The following is a 15,707-nucleotide window of genomic DNA, read 5'->3' as shown; positions in this document are numbered from 1 at the left end:
TTACAGTTAGCGCTTGATGTTTCTGTTTTAACCAGATAGAGGTGGGAAGTCTAAGAAACTGACTCGGGTACAGAGAACCTAGGTCCAGCTTATGTGGAGGAAGGCCACTGTGATTCCACAGAGAGCAACCAGTCAGCACTCAGCTCACAAGATTCCATCTCCCCTTGGGATTGCCACTCCTGTGGAGTAACTGGAGGTGAATGAGACACTCCTAGGCTGTTTATAATCTTGACAGGCACTAAACCAGGACACTTGCCAACCTTTACAAACCAAAATCCCACCCAGAAAAGTTTCCATGACTCTTTGCTGATCATGGCTCCATGAGGAAGAAAGGACAAGATTTAGCAATGACTTTATTTACTCATTTATATACACTCCACTGCTTTTCAAAATGAACTGGCAGTTTAAAATTAAAAACCCAGAATCAATGAAACAATTATTAATGATAACCGCTAACATTTACTGAGCATAGTCTATGTATGTATAAGCATTAACATGTAATACTGTTTCATTCTTTTATCCTCCACAGCCTTTTGAGATAGACATTACTTTTATGGTCCAGATCTTACAGACAGAAAAATAAAACATAAGGAAGTTATAGTATTTCTCCACAGTTGGTTACACAGCTAGTCAGTGGTGCAAGCAAATTTTAAACCCGATAATCTGTTTCCACAGGTGATGTTGACCACTATGCTACCCTGCCTCCATAGAACAAGGGTAAAAGAAAAGCGTAGAGTAAGATTCGAGGGGTGTTAACAACAGAAGGTGCAAACAAGGAAAGTGGCTAAAACTGAAAACTTGATTTGAGCTCCCTAGTCGTCAATCCTTAAAGAAAAAGATGAAGAATTAACTTCAGTAGGGTATCCTATTGTCCCGGTTTTCACCGGGCTGAGGCGTTCCAATAACACAGGGATTTCAGTGCTAAAACTGAGATGGCTGAATCCCTTACTAATAAAGTTTTGTAACATTTGATTAGGCCTCAGATCATGAAACACATACAAAATCTTTATGGTGTTTTCAGACCTATACTGGCTCCTTCAGCACCTCCTCTCACCATCATTAAAAATACTAAATAATTTTTCTTAACATTCTGCTTGGGAAAGATGAAGGGGTTGTGGAAAAATGAAGCCCTGTTAATTGCTGGGTTTCAATCATGACATCTATTAGTATGTTCAAGAGTCTGGGTAAGCAAGGCACACAAATTCTAGGTTAAATTTTGCTCTGCCAACTCCAGCTGTGCTTTAATTTTCTTTCCCAAGGTCATACAGGATTGCTTTCTTTAAAAAACAAAAACAAAAAAAAACTTCCCTACATAACAAGCAGAGATTCAAGCCAGTCATTCTTAGAGAGCTTGGTGGTAATCTTGTCAGAACTCAGAGATGAAAACTAAACCAATGCTTCTTGAAGCTGTTTGAAACATCAGCTCTGAAATCAGCGATGAGCTTCATGAAAATGGGGACTGGGTCTTATTTATTTTTGTTTCCTTAATAGCATCGTCTTGCAAATAAACATTGTCTTAACTGCAATCTTAATCTTAGCAAGTCAGAGCTAAAAAGATCCTTAACCATCATTTAGTGCAAATGTTTACATATGAGTAAACTGAGACTTGGAAAAGAAAATTCGTTAGTCACAAAGCTGAGCTGAGACTAATTGAATTAAATGGGAAGTGAGCTCTTCCCAATTAAGGTGAAAAAAACCCCAACTACCACCACAAGACTGTAGGAAAGAAAATAAGACATCATTAAAGGGATAGGATTTTTAACTATAATCCAGGTGATCTGTCAGGGGTCTTCAGAAATCTCAAGTGCAAGTGAAAAAAGGAAGCAAATAATTTAACAATCCGTGTAAAATAAATGAGCAACTATGCAAGTGGGAAAGACAAAATATCTTTACCTTGGGGAGAGGAGCAAAGTTCTGCCATGATATGTTGAAATTTTCAGAAAACCTGAAGACATTTTAGACTAAATATTTTACAGATATTTTCTAGCCAACTAAAGTTTCTAATTAGATTAAGGCCAATTGTTTTTCTTAATATAACAGAAATATGACTTGATTGCATCCAACCAAGATCCCTGACCACCTATGACAGGCCAGTCACTGTGCGAGGCCATCAAGCCTACAAAACAATGGCATGTTCTCAAGCAAGAAAGAGTGAAGCCAAGGAAAAGGTAAGCCAGCCTCCAGACAATACACACCATCATAAAAACATTCCAAATGTCAAGAACTGACAGAAAAATTCCAATGAAAATCTCCAAGCATCAATCCAATCACTCTATCCAATGCATAATCAAATCAATGGATCAATCGACCAGTGACTTTGAGCATCTGTCACCTGCTCAGAAAAACAAGCCTTTCTTTAAGAAATAAAAAATTAAGAGAATAAGACAGAGACAGGCAGATAGATACAGATAGGCAGACAGGCAGGTAGGTAGACAGATAGACAGATAAAGAAAAATAATGGAGGTGGTATAAAGTGTTGCCAAGTAACTTGGGCAGGCATGATCATTTTGGGTTGGAATGGCTTAAGTGGAGGAGCCTAATCTGGCTTTGAGGCATTTGATGAGCAGAGTGTAACTGTGTTACAGCTGTGAGAAACAGTGATGGCAGTGGCACCTAGATGGAAGGGACTAAGGTGTGTCCAGATGACAGGGAGCCAAACTGTGTGGTTGAAGCAGAGGGTTCAAATGGGAAACCCTCATTGGCGATAAAAGTGAAAAGGCACACTGGAACTAGCCTGGGAAGAATCCTCTATTCCAAGATCGGGAGTCTGGTGAAAGCACTACACAGCTGTCTAAGTTGCCCCATTTTCAAGCTATTTTTTTCAAAAGAGGTATAATTTGATCCTTCAAATTTGTTATGGCTAGATATAAGCAGATCAACTTTAAAGTTACGTGATTTTTAAAATATCTATGTGCATTCACAGGTTGCAAGTGGAATCTTAAGGCCAAGAACAAGTGAGCAGATGTCTGCAGACTTGAGAACTAAGCTGGCGTTCCCCAGCAGTCATTTTCCAAGGAATCTGGGCAAAACACACTTTCTTTTGCCTGAATGGAAATAGCATCTACAAAGTTCCTTGTAGTTATTTAATACAAAACATAACACCAGCAAAACAGAGCTGAAGCTATTCTAAAGTATAGCTTACACAAATATTGTAGCGTATTTGAAGAAAAAGAAATAACTAGAAACAGTAGAATAAAAAGAATATTTGAATTGAACATATATTTACTGTTCAGAAAAGCCATTTTAACAAAGAAAAACTTTATTCATCTTAAACATTTTCCTTAAAATCATGTTAGCGATCCTTCATAATCATTAATATATACTCATTTAAAGAAAGTTTAAAGTTCTTACAAATAGTTTAGCAGTAACCACTTACAATGATTGTCTTTTCCTTTTTTTTTTTTTGTCACTCAAGCATGTTGCTTTAGAATGGCTGCTTTGCAGAAATCTCATCATAGGTAACTGAGTCGCTCTCCAGAATATACTTGCAAAGCAACATCCTAATATTTACACTAATATCCAGGCAGTCAAGGAAAAGACCCTTTTGTTTGGTTAGCGTTTCTAGATTCCAGGGGGGCAGGTGTGTGTTTGGGGTGTCCTACTATTTTTTTAAATGCTCACATAAAACAATTACTAAAAAAGAAGCCTGTGACTTGGACATGCCCCAAGTTCAATTCTTACAGGAGTGGTAAAAACAGTCAACAGAGTCCTAACCTCCTTTCTATCTTGACTATACAATAGTTTTCAAAGAGGTTTAGTCCTACTATGAAAGACTCATGTTAGACATTGGAAGGGTCTCATAGAGAATGAGCACCAGGCCTTGAATAAACAAGAGAGATGGTGACCTTTTGCTCCCTTCTGCTGAAAGCCCAGCACATCCTGTAGCAGAGGACCAGAAAAAAGCTGATGTGCAACCAGGTGCTGCGAAATCCTTGCCTCTGGGTTTCTGCCACACTTTGTTCCTTAAACAGTTTAAACCTCAACATGACTTAAATAGTATTAGGGAGTGAGAGAAAAGTACAGTTCCTGGAACCAACTGTTCCACTGTCCCTTATTCCTTTGTTCCCCATATTGTTTGAGTCCTACAGCATGCAGCACACGTTTCACTAGCAACAGGCAAGACAATGGATCTAGCAGTAGCTGGACAATTAGTCCCAATTAGGCCTATTTCCCAGCTGAATGTAAAGGGGTAGTGGGGTGAGGTGTGGGGAAAAAAAAAAAAAACTACAGAAATTTTAAAGAAATATTTCAGAATGGAGGCAAGCAATACAATGTAAAGCAAATTTAACTAGGGGTCAGGAGTCTCAGGCAAATTCGCTGTGTGGCATTGCAAATACTTTAACCTCTCTGTTATTTTCTGTTCTTATCTATAAATATGGGCAACCAACCACCAGCCCTCAGAGGCTCTGAAAATCTAACGTCAAATTGTGGTTGAAAGTGCTCCGAAAATTCGAAATGTTACACAGATGTATGGGATTCCTCCTGAGCTGTATTTGAAACCACAGATACCCATCTGATTTGTAAATCATTTACCTGTTAGTCTCCCTAGCAGAAGTTAAGAGTGAATGCTTTTCTTTTTTTTCTTTCTCTTTTCCTGATTGCTAATATTGTTAAGTTCATGAGTGATACTTACATATGTACATGTGGAGGCTGGAATCTGCTCTGGTTGATGTTGTAGTGCGTGAATGCCTGGGTGGGGTTTGAGCTGTACTCATCCACCGTTATGGTAACTTTGCCTTGAGAAGGAATCCCATGTGCCATCCTTCCTCCCTATAGGCATGAGCAATTCACAACTTTACAGAGCAAAAGATGGAAGCAGGCATGGTGCGTTTCAGCCAACCTCTGAATCCAAGGGTCTACTCATCAATACCGCTGTGCATTTCTGAAAGAAAAAAAAAAATGTATATAAAATGAGAACAAAGAGAAAAAGGGTGTTCTAAGAGACATAAATTTAACATCTAGATGTGAAACTAGTTCAGGGAAAATCTGAATATGTGTTGTTGGCTCGTGGATACAACTGTTCCCATCTCTCTTCACTTCATGCACTTCAAAGCGGATAGTACACTCTATACATCATTGCTGGGTGCTAGCAAATCATCTCAATGGAGTTCAAACTAAGATTTCCTCTTTAATTATAATTATGGCACTTAACTTGAATTACGGAAGGGGCATATCCACAGTTGCCATGGCATCTGGCTATACATGGTTTGTGCTCAAAGTGAAGAATCTTCCAAACCTTCCCTGCTAATTGGAACGTTTGGTCTTTACAAAGTTGGTGTCATATAATCATTTGAAAGCTCCATGTTTAAAACAGCTATATAACTCAATGACAGATAAGAATTTAAAATGTTGTACTTATAACAAATACATGTGTATAACTATAACATGCTCATAATACCCACACAATACACATATTTTTTCTTTCACAAGCAGCTCCCAAAATACATAGGTAGGCAATGCTTGGCATTCCTCTCTGGCCCAGAACCTTGTGGTAAGGCAAATCCTTCTTGTTAAATGTAATGTCATTTCTTTCAACACTCCAGTCACTCAGGGGAAAGCCAAACACCTCCAGGTCTGGACCACCACTTTGAATGCATTCATTACCTCCCTTCTTCAAGCCCCCATGGAGCGGTAAAGAAGGGCGGCCATTATATCTGCCACCTCATTCTTGGTGCAACATAATTCTCAGTAGTTGGTTTCGTTTTTTAAAAATTTCCATTAGTTCTGATTTTTTCATAAATGTCAATATATTATTTGCTGCACTGGGTTGAGAAATGAAGATGTCTATTTTTATGGTAGGTGTGCAAAGGTGGAGGGAAGCAAATTCTCATGTCCAGGTTGTTGCAACTGATCAGTGCGGTAGAGAAGAATCCGTAGTACGCTCCTTGGGTAACCCTTAGGTAACCCATGCTCTTACTTTAAGTGCTCCACATCAGAATAGGTTTGCCGTGTGCACCATTAAGCTCTGAGAATCTTATCTGCTATTTCAAATAAAAATATTTAGAATAATAAGATTAGATTTAAAATTGGCATGAAACACCTTAAATATCCAGCAAAAGGCAGATGGCCTGCCATAGGCCATTTATTTTATTATTTTACAACCCGGGGCTTGTGTAGTCCTCCATATGCTAGCTGGGCTAAGAAATTCCAGAGTGTTCTACTCAAATCATTGCCTTCTTCATATTAGCAAAGCAAGCTAAATAACACCCACCCTGCCTGCCTTCCTAATGTCAAGTGCACTGCCAAGAGATGAATCCCCATGTTCTGGCATTTTAAACAAAGTGTCACTTTGGGTTCTCTTTCTTTTTCCTGACTTCATGGGAGGTATGAGTCTTTTAAGCACCAGATGACAGACAACCAGGCCAGTAGGATTAACTAAATTAAAATCTTTCCCTGCTCCTCTGATGTAAGATATCTATAAGAACTGCTTACAAATCATAATGTAGCAGTTTTCATACCAAGTTTGCAGCTGTTTCCTTAATTTCCCCCACAATTATATTTTACTGTTATTTTGCATAACAGTAAAACACAACACCTGCTTCAAATTGCAGTCCTGTTCTAAGTACTGTAATTCTCTTTTGAGACACAAAGTACCGAGACACTACTGAAGCGCAAAACTGCATAATTGCGTGGCGCTGAAAAGTAAATACAAATGAAAACATCTTCCTGTTATAGAAATGACTGTCATTAAAAAGAATGTTAGCCATCAAAGCACAGAGGGGGAAAAATACACATTTTCAGACTGTGAGAACTTAGTGTTTGCATAAATTAGAGAGTGGTGTAAAAATTACTTGACAATTCTTATGTTCCTTCTTCCATCAATGTCTATTGTGTGAAATACTGAACATTAAGAAGCAAAGGAAATCAAATTCATGTCTAGACCACTGTGACCTCTGAGTAACAATCTCTGCACCCAATACTAGAAAGATTTTAAATGTTTCTGGAGTAAACACACTAAACCAAGCAAATGTGGCCTAGAAATAAAATATACATAACTAATATTTAAACATCTAAGCAATGACTTGTAGCAGTTAGCATGATACCCACCCAAGTTCTACTATTTGAAGCTAAGAAGAGACAGAACTTGGCAGCTGATCAATTTGCACTTCTACATGGTCCGCTTGATCCTAAAGTCATCCTTCTCTATCAGTGAACATCTATGCCTCTTTGCACCTTTGCCCCAGGAAGACAAATAGAACATCTTTTCATCAGCAAGCACAGGCCCCTGTAACTCTGAAAGGCTAAATGGGTGGCTGGCACCTCATTTGAATTCATCTTTGCCATGTTCCCTTTCAAATGTTTTATCGAAACAGTGCACCTGCAGCGTCTATCTTCTTTAATCTGGAGTCCTTTGAAGAAAATGTCAGACTGAGGCAGAGAGCTTCAAAACTTTCACAGCACCTTTACAGACAAGTCAAGAAAAGGCTTATTTTTAAAAATGCTATGTTCACCCCCACCCGTATCTCAAAATGAACATATCCTAAGAATTTTAAACATAAACACCTGGAAAAGACTTTTTTTTTTTTTTTTTTTTTTTTGTAACTCTGAGACAAGAGACAATGGACAAAACCACTTCCTATAACCTGAGAAATGTGGAGAGAGTTTGAAACAAGACAGAATGATACACTGCTTACAACTATCAAGAAGATGTGCATTTAGGCAGTAAAACCTTCCAAATGATCAGATTTTGGTGCATCTCGCCCTCTTCACACTTACTTTAACTTTTCACACACAATATTTAAAGACAGCGCTAACCTTTTCGTAAATTTTCATTTTGTACTTCAACACACCTGCTCCACAAAACAAAGGAACCCAGGACGAAATATCAAGAAGCCAAAAGAAAAATCTAAAAGGGACTGACACTGCCAAGCATTCATGCTGGTGCTAGTTTGATTTTTCTCTTTAAAAAGAAAATCATGTGAGTACATTTTGCATTTCCTAGACAGCAATCGCTTCTGTCCTTTAAGCTGTACAACTAGCAATATTCTTTTCCAGGAATCTCGTTGGAAAACCTTTTAAAGTCGCCTGGCAATAAAGGGATTAAAAGCCGAGGAATTAAATAACTGTCTCCACCTCCTAGACACCAGAAGTCCAATTTACCAAAACTTTCAAAGCAACAACTCATGACCTCTCTACCCCTGCACTGCCCAGCACAGCCTATGAGAAAAGAGCCCGCGGTTTTCTCGTTTCAACAGGAATGCTCATTTTAATCACTTGCCCCAAAATCTCCCGACCGAGCCTGGCGGGACTTTGGAACTTGCCTGCTCCAAATCCGCCAAATTTCGCTCTCTCCTCCCTCTGCCGCGCCGATCCAGTGCGTTCTTAACTCACGCCCCTACTCTTTTATGCCCACTTCCAGTTACTCATCCCTGTATCTGGGAGCGATGCCCACACGCCTTCCCGGCGGGCTTCTCCGCCAGGGTTTTTTTGGGGGATGCTGACATAAAGTTCCACGTGCTTCTGTCCACCGAGCGCCCTCCCTCCCACCGCACTTACACCTGAACTTGTCTCCAGCACTGCGGACACCCGGGTGACACATTCTTTCGGAGAGGGAGGGCAAGACTTTTCTACGGAGCCTCTGGCAACTCGTGGAGTCTATATAAGGTGGGGCGGTGGGGGGCGCGGAATTCTCTACTTTGGATTGGTTTGTTTGTTTTAAATCTAGGGTGGTGGGCAGTTGCGCGGAGCGGGGTCGGGGGGGGGAGGCTTTATCAGCACACACACACACACACACACACACACACACACACACACACACACTCGCCCTGCCCTTCTAGGCTCACGGCTGGCTCTTCCCGGCTACAACTTCCCCTTCCTTCCTGGAGCACCAGCGCCTTACTCGCTCAGCCCCCGTTGCCACCTCCGTTGCCTCCGCGGCCGCCGCTCCTGCTGGCACTGCTGGCGCTAGCGCTCGCGGCCCCGGGCTCCGCTGGACGCCTATCTTTTTTCTCTCCCTCTTCCCTAGCTCTGGGTTGATTGATGACCACCGGCGGCCAATGGCTCTGACACCACGCCATCCTCGGTCGGGCATCACAGCCCCACGTCCCCGACGTCAGCCTCCCGGGCGCGTTGGCATCCCCGAACCCACAGCGCGGAGCCCGAGCCCAGGGCCGCCGCCTCCTCCCTGCTCTGCGCCTGGGCGCTGCCAGGTTCCTTCCCCGGAACGGCTGAGAAAGGAAGGGAGGGAGCCAGAGAGCGTTGGAAAGGGGTGTGGAGGCCATGGGATCTCCCCCTCTTTTGAAATCTTTTTTCACTTAAACTTTTGCTTGTTTCCCCCCACCCCCGACCTGTTTGTGTTTGTTTGCAACATCTCAAATCAATTATACATTTTTCACGACTCGCATTTGCACTTAATTTGGGGTGTGTGTGTGAGAGGGGGGTAGTGATGTACTATTATAAATCAACTCCACTGGGGCATCCTTAATTTATTTTCTTGCTGACGGATTCCAACCCGCTCCTGAGCCTCTAGAAAAATGCCCCCTTCACCTCCTAGGCCGCAAAACCCCGTAATTCAAAGGCTTTACAAAGATAACCTTGTTACACGTAAATAGCAAGGAAACTCCTGCCTCTGTAGAGAAGAAATCCGGCGGCAACGGTTACTTTTCCTGGCTACTCGTCCCCCGTCGCCTAGCCCCGACCCCAGCTCGGGTCGCCGGGTCGCTCCGCAGGCTGCGAGCGCGGAGACCCAGGCAGCGGTGGAGAGTGAGGTTGGGGCGCGGGGACTGGGTGCGAAAGAGCCCCGAGCGAGAGCGGCGCGCGCGGGCGGCCCCAGGGGCGGCCGCTGGGTGCAGCCCGAGCACAAAGCTGCGCGGCGCCTTCCCCTAGTCACTGCACCTGGCCTCGGGCCGCCGCGGGAGACCAAGGATCGGGCCAACACAATGCACCCGGGCCTAGGCCGGGGCGGCTCGAACACATCACCCCGGGACTTTCTAGTAAACAGCTCGCTGAGCCCTCGTCCCCACCCCCATCTCCGTCGCCCGGCTTTCGCCGCAGCTTCTCGCCGATACCCCCTCCTTTCCTCCTCAGAAATCCCGGCGGAGGAGGGGGCGAAGAGGTGGGGACCCCCAGAGGTCGGGGGGCTGATGGCTGGAGGGGGTGGGGGAGAAGAGAAGAGGCGCAGGATGGGGAGTGGGAGGGAAGACAGCTCCTAAAAAAGAATTTGCTTTCGCTCAGGGGTTGAAAATCAGCCCTCCCCGGGCGCCGAATTGCCCGGGAGGCGCCCGCTCGTGTGGATGTCAGGGGCACCGGGGCAGCCCGGGTCCGCAGCCTCCGATCCCCTCGCACGCGCCTCTGACAAGGCACCTCTCACCCGGGCTCCGCTTTGTGTGTGCATTTTTTTCCCTTCCTCTCGCGCTCGGCACCAGGCTCCCGGCCGCCTCCTCCCCCTCCCCCGCCCTCCGCCTCCCTTCCCGGGGCGGATTACCTTTCCCGGGCTGCGCTCCGGGTCCCGGGGATGCCTTCAGCGCCCGGCGAGCAGGCAATCCATAGCTGAGCGGCCCGAGCTGGCTGGAGGAGCGCTGGGGGCGCGCGGGGGCGGCGAGGGGCGCGGGCGGGCCAGAACCTTCGACCCCGGAGGTCCCGCCGCAGGCTGGGGCTGGGGGCCAGGGGGCGCGGCGCTAGAGGGAGGCGGGGGGAGAAAGGACCCGAGCAGCCTCGATCTGGGGAGAGAGCGAGCGAGGGGGCGAGGAGAGGGAGCGAGGGCGCGGCGAGCCGGAGGGAGCGCGAGCGGTGCAGTGACAGGGACTGCCACTGGGGTCAAAGGAGCACAGCTCCAGGAAGCAGGGCGGCTGAGGCGCCGCTCCGTGCGCGCTCCCCGGCGGGACCCCGCGCCCCTGCACGCCTCTCCTGCAGTCCCTGCCCACTCGGACCCCCACCGGTGCCCCGAAGCCCCAGGGTTTCGAGAGGAGGAGGGAGCCGAGGGCGAGGCCCGGCAGCCTGCTGGTGCTCCCGGGTCAAGCAGGCGGCAGGAAGCTGAGCTGCAAGTTCATCATCATGAGTGTGATCTGCGTAAAAAATGATAGGGGAAGGAAGGCAGGCTACGGTGCCCCAGGAAAATAAGGGATCTTTCTCCCAAATGGTGTTCTTCTGCAAAGAGAACACCCAGCTCCCCCCACCCACCGACCTGCCAGGCTCTGTCAGGAGTCCTGGCACCGTTCCAGGACGCAGGGCTCACCGTGGGGGTAAGGGGAGCGGCTGGGACACTTCACTCAGACCTAGGAAGGCGACCTTAGGTTCCCTCCCATCTGCTGATCTGAGGCTTTCCTGGGGGAGAGCTGTGCTCCTTTTCCCCCAAGCCTTTCAACACGCCAGACACACACACACACACTCACACACTCACCTCTTTCTCTCTGCAATGTTGCTGAGAAAGAAAAGGCCAACCCAGCTGATCATTTTTTTCACCTCCATGAATTAAGGCAGGTTCAGGACAGGAAGGTGAGGAGAGGCAAAGACTCTAATTGTTTCCATTTTCGTCTTTTGGATCAAATTTTCCCCAAAAGATAAGCACGTCAAAAGCCTTTTAAAAATCAAAGTTAGTCCAGTTTTGTCTGCTACTTTGGAAAATGGAAGAAAAGGTTTTCGGAATTGTATACAAACACCACAAGGAAAGGAAATACCGCTGAAATGCTGGAAGACAGAAAACAAGGGAGAGAAGGCTTTCAGAAAACTTGGTTGGCAGGGTTGTCTGTGAAAGATGAGGTGGCCCTGTGATGTTATGCCATTGTCATTGCTGAAAGATTGGGACAGCAACCAGATCTAATTCCTTTCTAGGAGTCAAACTGAAAGAGCTGAGCATTCTCCGAAGGGAAATCCAATGTATATGTGTGAGAGAGAGAAGTGTGCAAAGTATACTATGTGACAATCGACTAGACATCCTAGCTGAAATTATATCCCCTAAAAATAAAAAGGAGCCATTGCAACCTGGTCTGTGGCCTCTGTGCTGAGACTAATTGGTTTCCAGGGTCTGGGGAGGAAGGGAGAGAGGCTTGTAGGAGCCCCTATAAAAAAAAGATCAAACGGAATTCACTTGAAAATATTTCCTTTACAATGGGCTTTCCTGGCACTTGAATTTTAAGTAACCCATCTCTTATGCCTAGGATGAAATGAAAAGGGAAATGGTCTTACTAATGTATTTATTTTATTTTACAGCATGCCCAGAGTGTCAGTACTTGTCAAATGTGCCGGGGTGGAAAGGACAGTGTCTTTCCTTGCCCAGCACAAATCACAACAAGTGACATTGATATTAAAGGATGCCAAAGATGGGGGTATAGGGGCACTCTTACATTTTGTTTTCTTTTGTTTTCTAGTCCATCAGCGAACACTGACTAGAATCACGTTTTTGAAGGAATGCTTGGTTTTGTTTCCCTTACTCTGTGGCTTGAGTAGTACATTCCTCATATCTTAACAGTTTGAATTTTTAGACTGATTTGGGCTGATTTAATCAGTTCAAAAAAGAAAAAAAAAAGCATCACCAGCCAAATAATTTCTGTGGTTTCCTTCTTTAAAAAAAAAATTGCAGTCAAACAAAGCAGACAAACTAGTTTGAACATGATTCTGAATCTAAATATGTGCAACCAGACAGTAAATAATAATGCTTTCTACTTTAGTGGTACATTTTACAGGATACTTAATGCCATAAAAAATTAAGTGGGTTATCCTTTACAAAGTTGATGAAAATTTGTATACCATTTTACTGAGTGGGGAAAACTGAGGTAAAAAGACTTAAAATTGTAGTTTGTAGTGCTGGAAGAAGTCAACTTGCTGATAGATCAATTATCCAATGATGACCAAGGTATATTTGGATTATGAAATTTTATTTTCATTAGGCTACTAACAAGCGGGAGATATGAAATTGAGTTTAAATAATAAATCAGGAACAAAAAGACACTCACTTTTCAAATAATTATCTTTACGTGGATTTGAACATACCGCATTTTGTTAAATCATATTGTCCACAAATACAGCTACCTACACTAAAAGCTTAATTTAAAATTATTGGATGTGAACCATGTCTATCCCACTTCCCATATAAGCTTTGAAATGTTACCTTATATCAAATTCTAAATCCTATAAGCTGCAGCTTTTTTTTTTCCTAAGATAAGTGAGTCTATAAGTTCCATTTTGTTGTTGTTGTTAAATTCAGCTTTTACTGTGTATAATGGAAAAGAAAAGAAGGACAAAAATCAAATACTAAGTTTATGATTGGCTTCAAGGAAATATTACAATTTTTTTCTTTAAATAGAACTCAAAGCTGGACCCTTTCCCCAGTGATTTCATTGAAGGAACTGGTGAATATGCTTCCTGATAGCCCACTGCAATACCTTTTAAATTATCTTTTCAGAATGCATTTAGGAAAGAAAATGAGAAAGAGGAGCGTGGGAGAACTTTGGGTGAAAGCTTGCAAAGAAAATGATGCTTCCCTTGAAAGCTCAATACTTTATTTGGAGTTGGCTTTCATCTTCCCTATGAGAACAGGTTTTCCTGTACTTCAGAGATGTGTATGGCTTAAAACTTGGTTCAATACTGTGGTTCTTCTTCTAAAAAACAATCCATTGAAATTACTGCATTTTGTTGGATAATTTCATTGAAATGATATATACCAGTCCAACTGTAGGAACAAACAGCAACTATTTTATTTCTTTTTTTCTTTAAGTTGTAAGCATTTCTATCATTTTACAGCAAAGGCTAAGATGTGTATTATCAGAAATCAGAGCCTCTTAATAGAATTACCACTATGATGTAGTTAGAAAATAAAACTGAACCAACAAACTATTTTTTTTTTCTGAATTCTCGCAGTTCTTATGTTTTTTTGACTTGTTTCATTCAAATGTTTTATTATGACTCCTCCAAGTTGAATAACAATGTCCTATATTTCTTTGGGTTCTTTGTGTTGGGAATAGTTGTTAAATGACTGTATTTGTCAATAAATGAGAAAGTAAAGAAGAGAACACATCAGTGAATGAGGCAAATACACAACGAAGAAAAATCCACACCAGATCTGCAGGAGAGGAAGTGATGTCATGAGGCAATGTTGTAGGATAAAAGCTAAGGACTTCCCAAGGAGTTAAAATAGCACATTTTAAAGGTCTTACTAATGTCTTTAGAAATATGAAATAATCCTAAGACTGTTTTAAAAATTAATTTTCTTGTAGAGAGACAAGATTGTTATGTATCATGGCCATTTAAAGGCAGCCCTCTTTTTAAATACAGCAGGATGCCACAATAAAAAGAATTCTGAGTAAAACTTGTTCCCTAAAATGTACAGAAATGTATCAAGCCATTCTGAAAAGAAACTTATATGATTAATCTAATTCCTTAATTGATCCTTTTTGAAGTCCATGATTTTTTTTTTTAAGTGTGATACTTTGTATTTAAAATTTTCTTTGGTTAACCAGTAAGAATATTTATGGGTTAAAAAAAATAGAATCAGGAAACACTAGAACTGATAAAATTTCATTTCATAAAATAAATGTTATGCTCATTATCATCTTAGAAAGGCTAAATTTAATTCAGCTTTGCCTGCAGCTTAAGTAGCAAGCATTGGGGAAGAATCTTAAAATTTAGCAAAACACTCACGAATACTTAACATACTTACTAGCCAACATCTAGCATGTATCAAGAAATCAGATGAAAGCTAATTATGCAATAATTAATTTTAAAAGTCTGAACATGATACTGAACCTGGATTCGTGTGTTCTCAGCATTAGTAACCATTCTAACAGACATCCATGATCTCTGTGTTGACCTAAAAGGAATAGGCTATGGCACAAAATATAATTTAAAGAGTTTACTTGAGCCAAAGTATGAGGACAACTGCCTGGAAGATTCACACCCAGGTAACATTGGACATGAGCTTCCTTTGGTCTTTGTTGCAAGCAAATTTTTAAAGCCAAATATGGGGGACAGGGAGTAGGCTGACACAAAGTTCTCTGTAAAGAATTCTCATTGGTTTATAGAAAAACGTTGATTGGTGGTTGGCTAGACATTGTTAAGCTATAGGGTGTGAGTTATAGTTTCTGGTGCAGCATTATTAGTTAATTTATAGCTAGTAGGGACAATAACAAGCTATTTCAAGAGATGAATACATATCTCAAAAGGTGGGGGTTAGGATGGACTTGCTGTCTCATTTTAATGACTTTGTAGGCCTGATAATTTAAAAGGACTCACATTCCTCAGATAAAAGTTCTTTTCTCATTTTAAATCAATTAATGCTTGCTGAGTCTTCCCCCATGTCACGGTCCCAATTTTGGGAAAGTGGTAGAATTTAGTTGTACCTGGGATAGGCTTGTCATGGTGGAAAAGAGCTTTCTCATTGAAGTAAACTCAAAATAATCTCTCTTGAAAGATGAGCAGTATAGAAATCCCATAAAAACCTGGTAAAGAAAAGGTTTGTGAGCATTTCCAAGTTTAATAATTCAATTTGGTAATCTTGCATAAGATATCTGTATTTCAAGAAAGCAATATATAATGTAACGTTCTTTCTCAGCAAAAATAAATGAATGAATGGATACAATTTTTTTACAACTGAGTTTGAGAGACCAGCAGAATGTAAAACCTTTTTCTCACTGTATTATTAATGTAATGGCTTGATTACAGTATTCAACAAATATTTTTAAGCTCTGCTCTGTGTGGGGCATAGTTCTTAAACCATGCTGATGGTCTAATGATGTAAAAAAAGCAGAGTTCTTTCCACATTATGAAGTGTACAA

The 15,707-nt window shown here is 42.3% G+C and overlaps 1 protein-coding gene across 7 annotated transcripts in view; it reads right to left on the bottom strand.

Annotated features, from left to right (window-relative positions):
• LOC105471482 (metallophosphoesterase domain containing 2) overlaps positions 1–11,670 on the bottom strand; it is a 204,548-nt gene extending 192,878 nt beyond the window's left edge. The window contains exons 1-2 of one of the 7 annotated variants that reach the window (XM_011723960.3): positions 11,339–11,670; positions 4,634–4,882 (exon numbers count right to left, since the gene is read on the bottom strand). In XM_011723960.3, the coding sequence (XP_011722262.1) occupies positions 4,634–4,761 (128 nt within the window). In that variant the 5' untranslated portion in view covers positions 4,762–4,882; positions 11,339–11,670. Of the gene's footprint in view, positions 1–4,633; positions 4,883–5,402; positions 5,422–8,496; positions 8,589–8,839; positions 8,860–10,309; positions 10,330–10,423; positions 10,824–11,338 lie in introns of those variants that run through there. The other 6 variants (XM_011723957.2, XM_011723961.2, XM_011723962.2 and 3 more) reach the window with 6 other exon arrangements.
• Positions 11,671–15,707: the final 4,037 nt, after the last annotated feature.

The sequence above is a fragment of the Macaca nemestrina genome, chromosome 12 (assembly GCF_043159975.1).
Source record: "Macaca nemestrina isolate mMacNem1 chromosome 12, mMacNem.hap1, whole genome shotgun sequence".
NCBI lineage: Eukaryota > Metazoa > Chordata > Mammalia > Primates > Cercopithecidae > Macaca > Macaca nemestrina.
The sequence above is the reverse complement of the archived record's forward strand: the minus strand, read 5'-3'. Positions and strand labels throughout refer to the sequence as shown.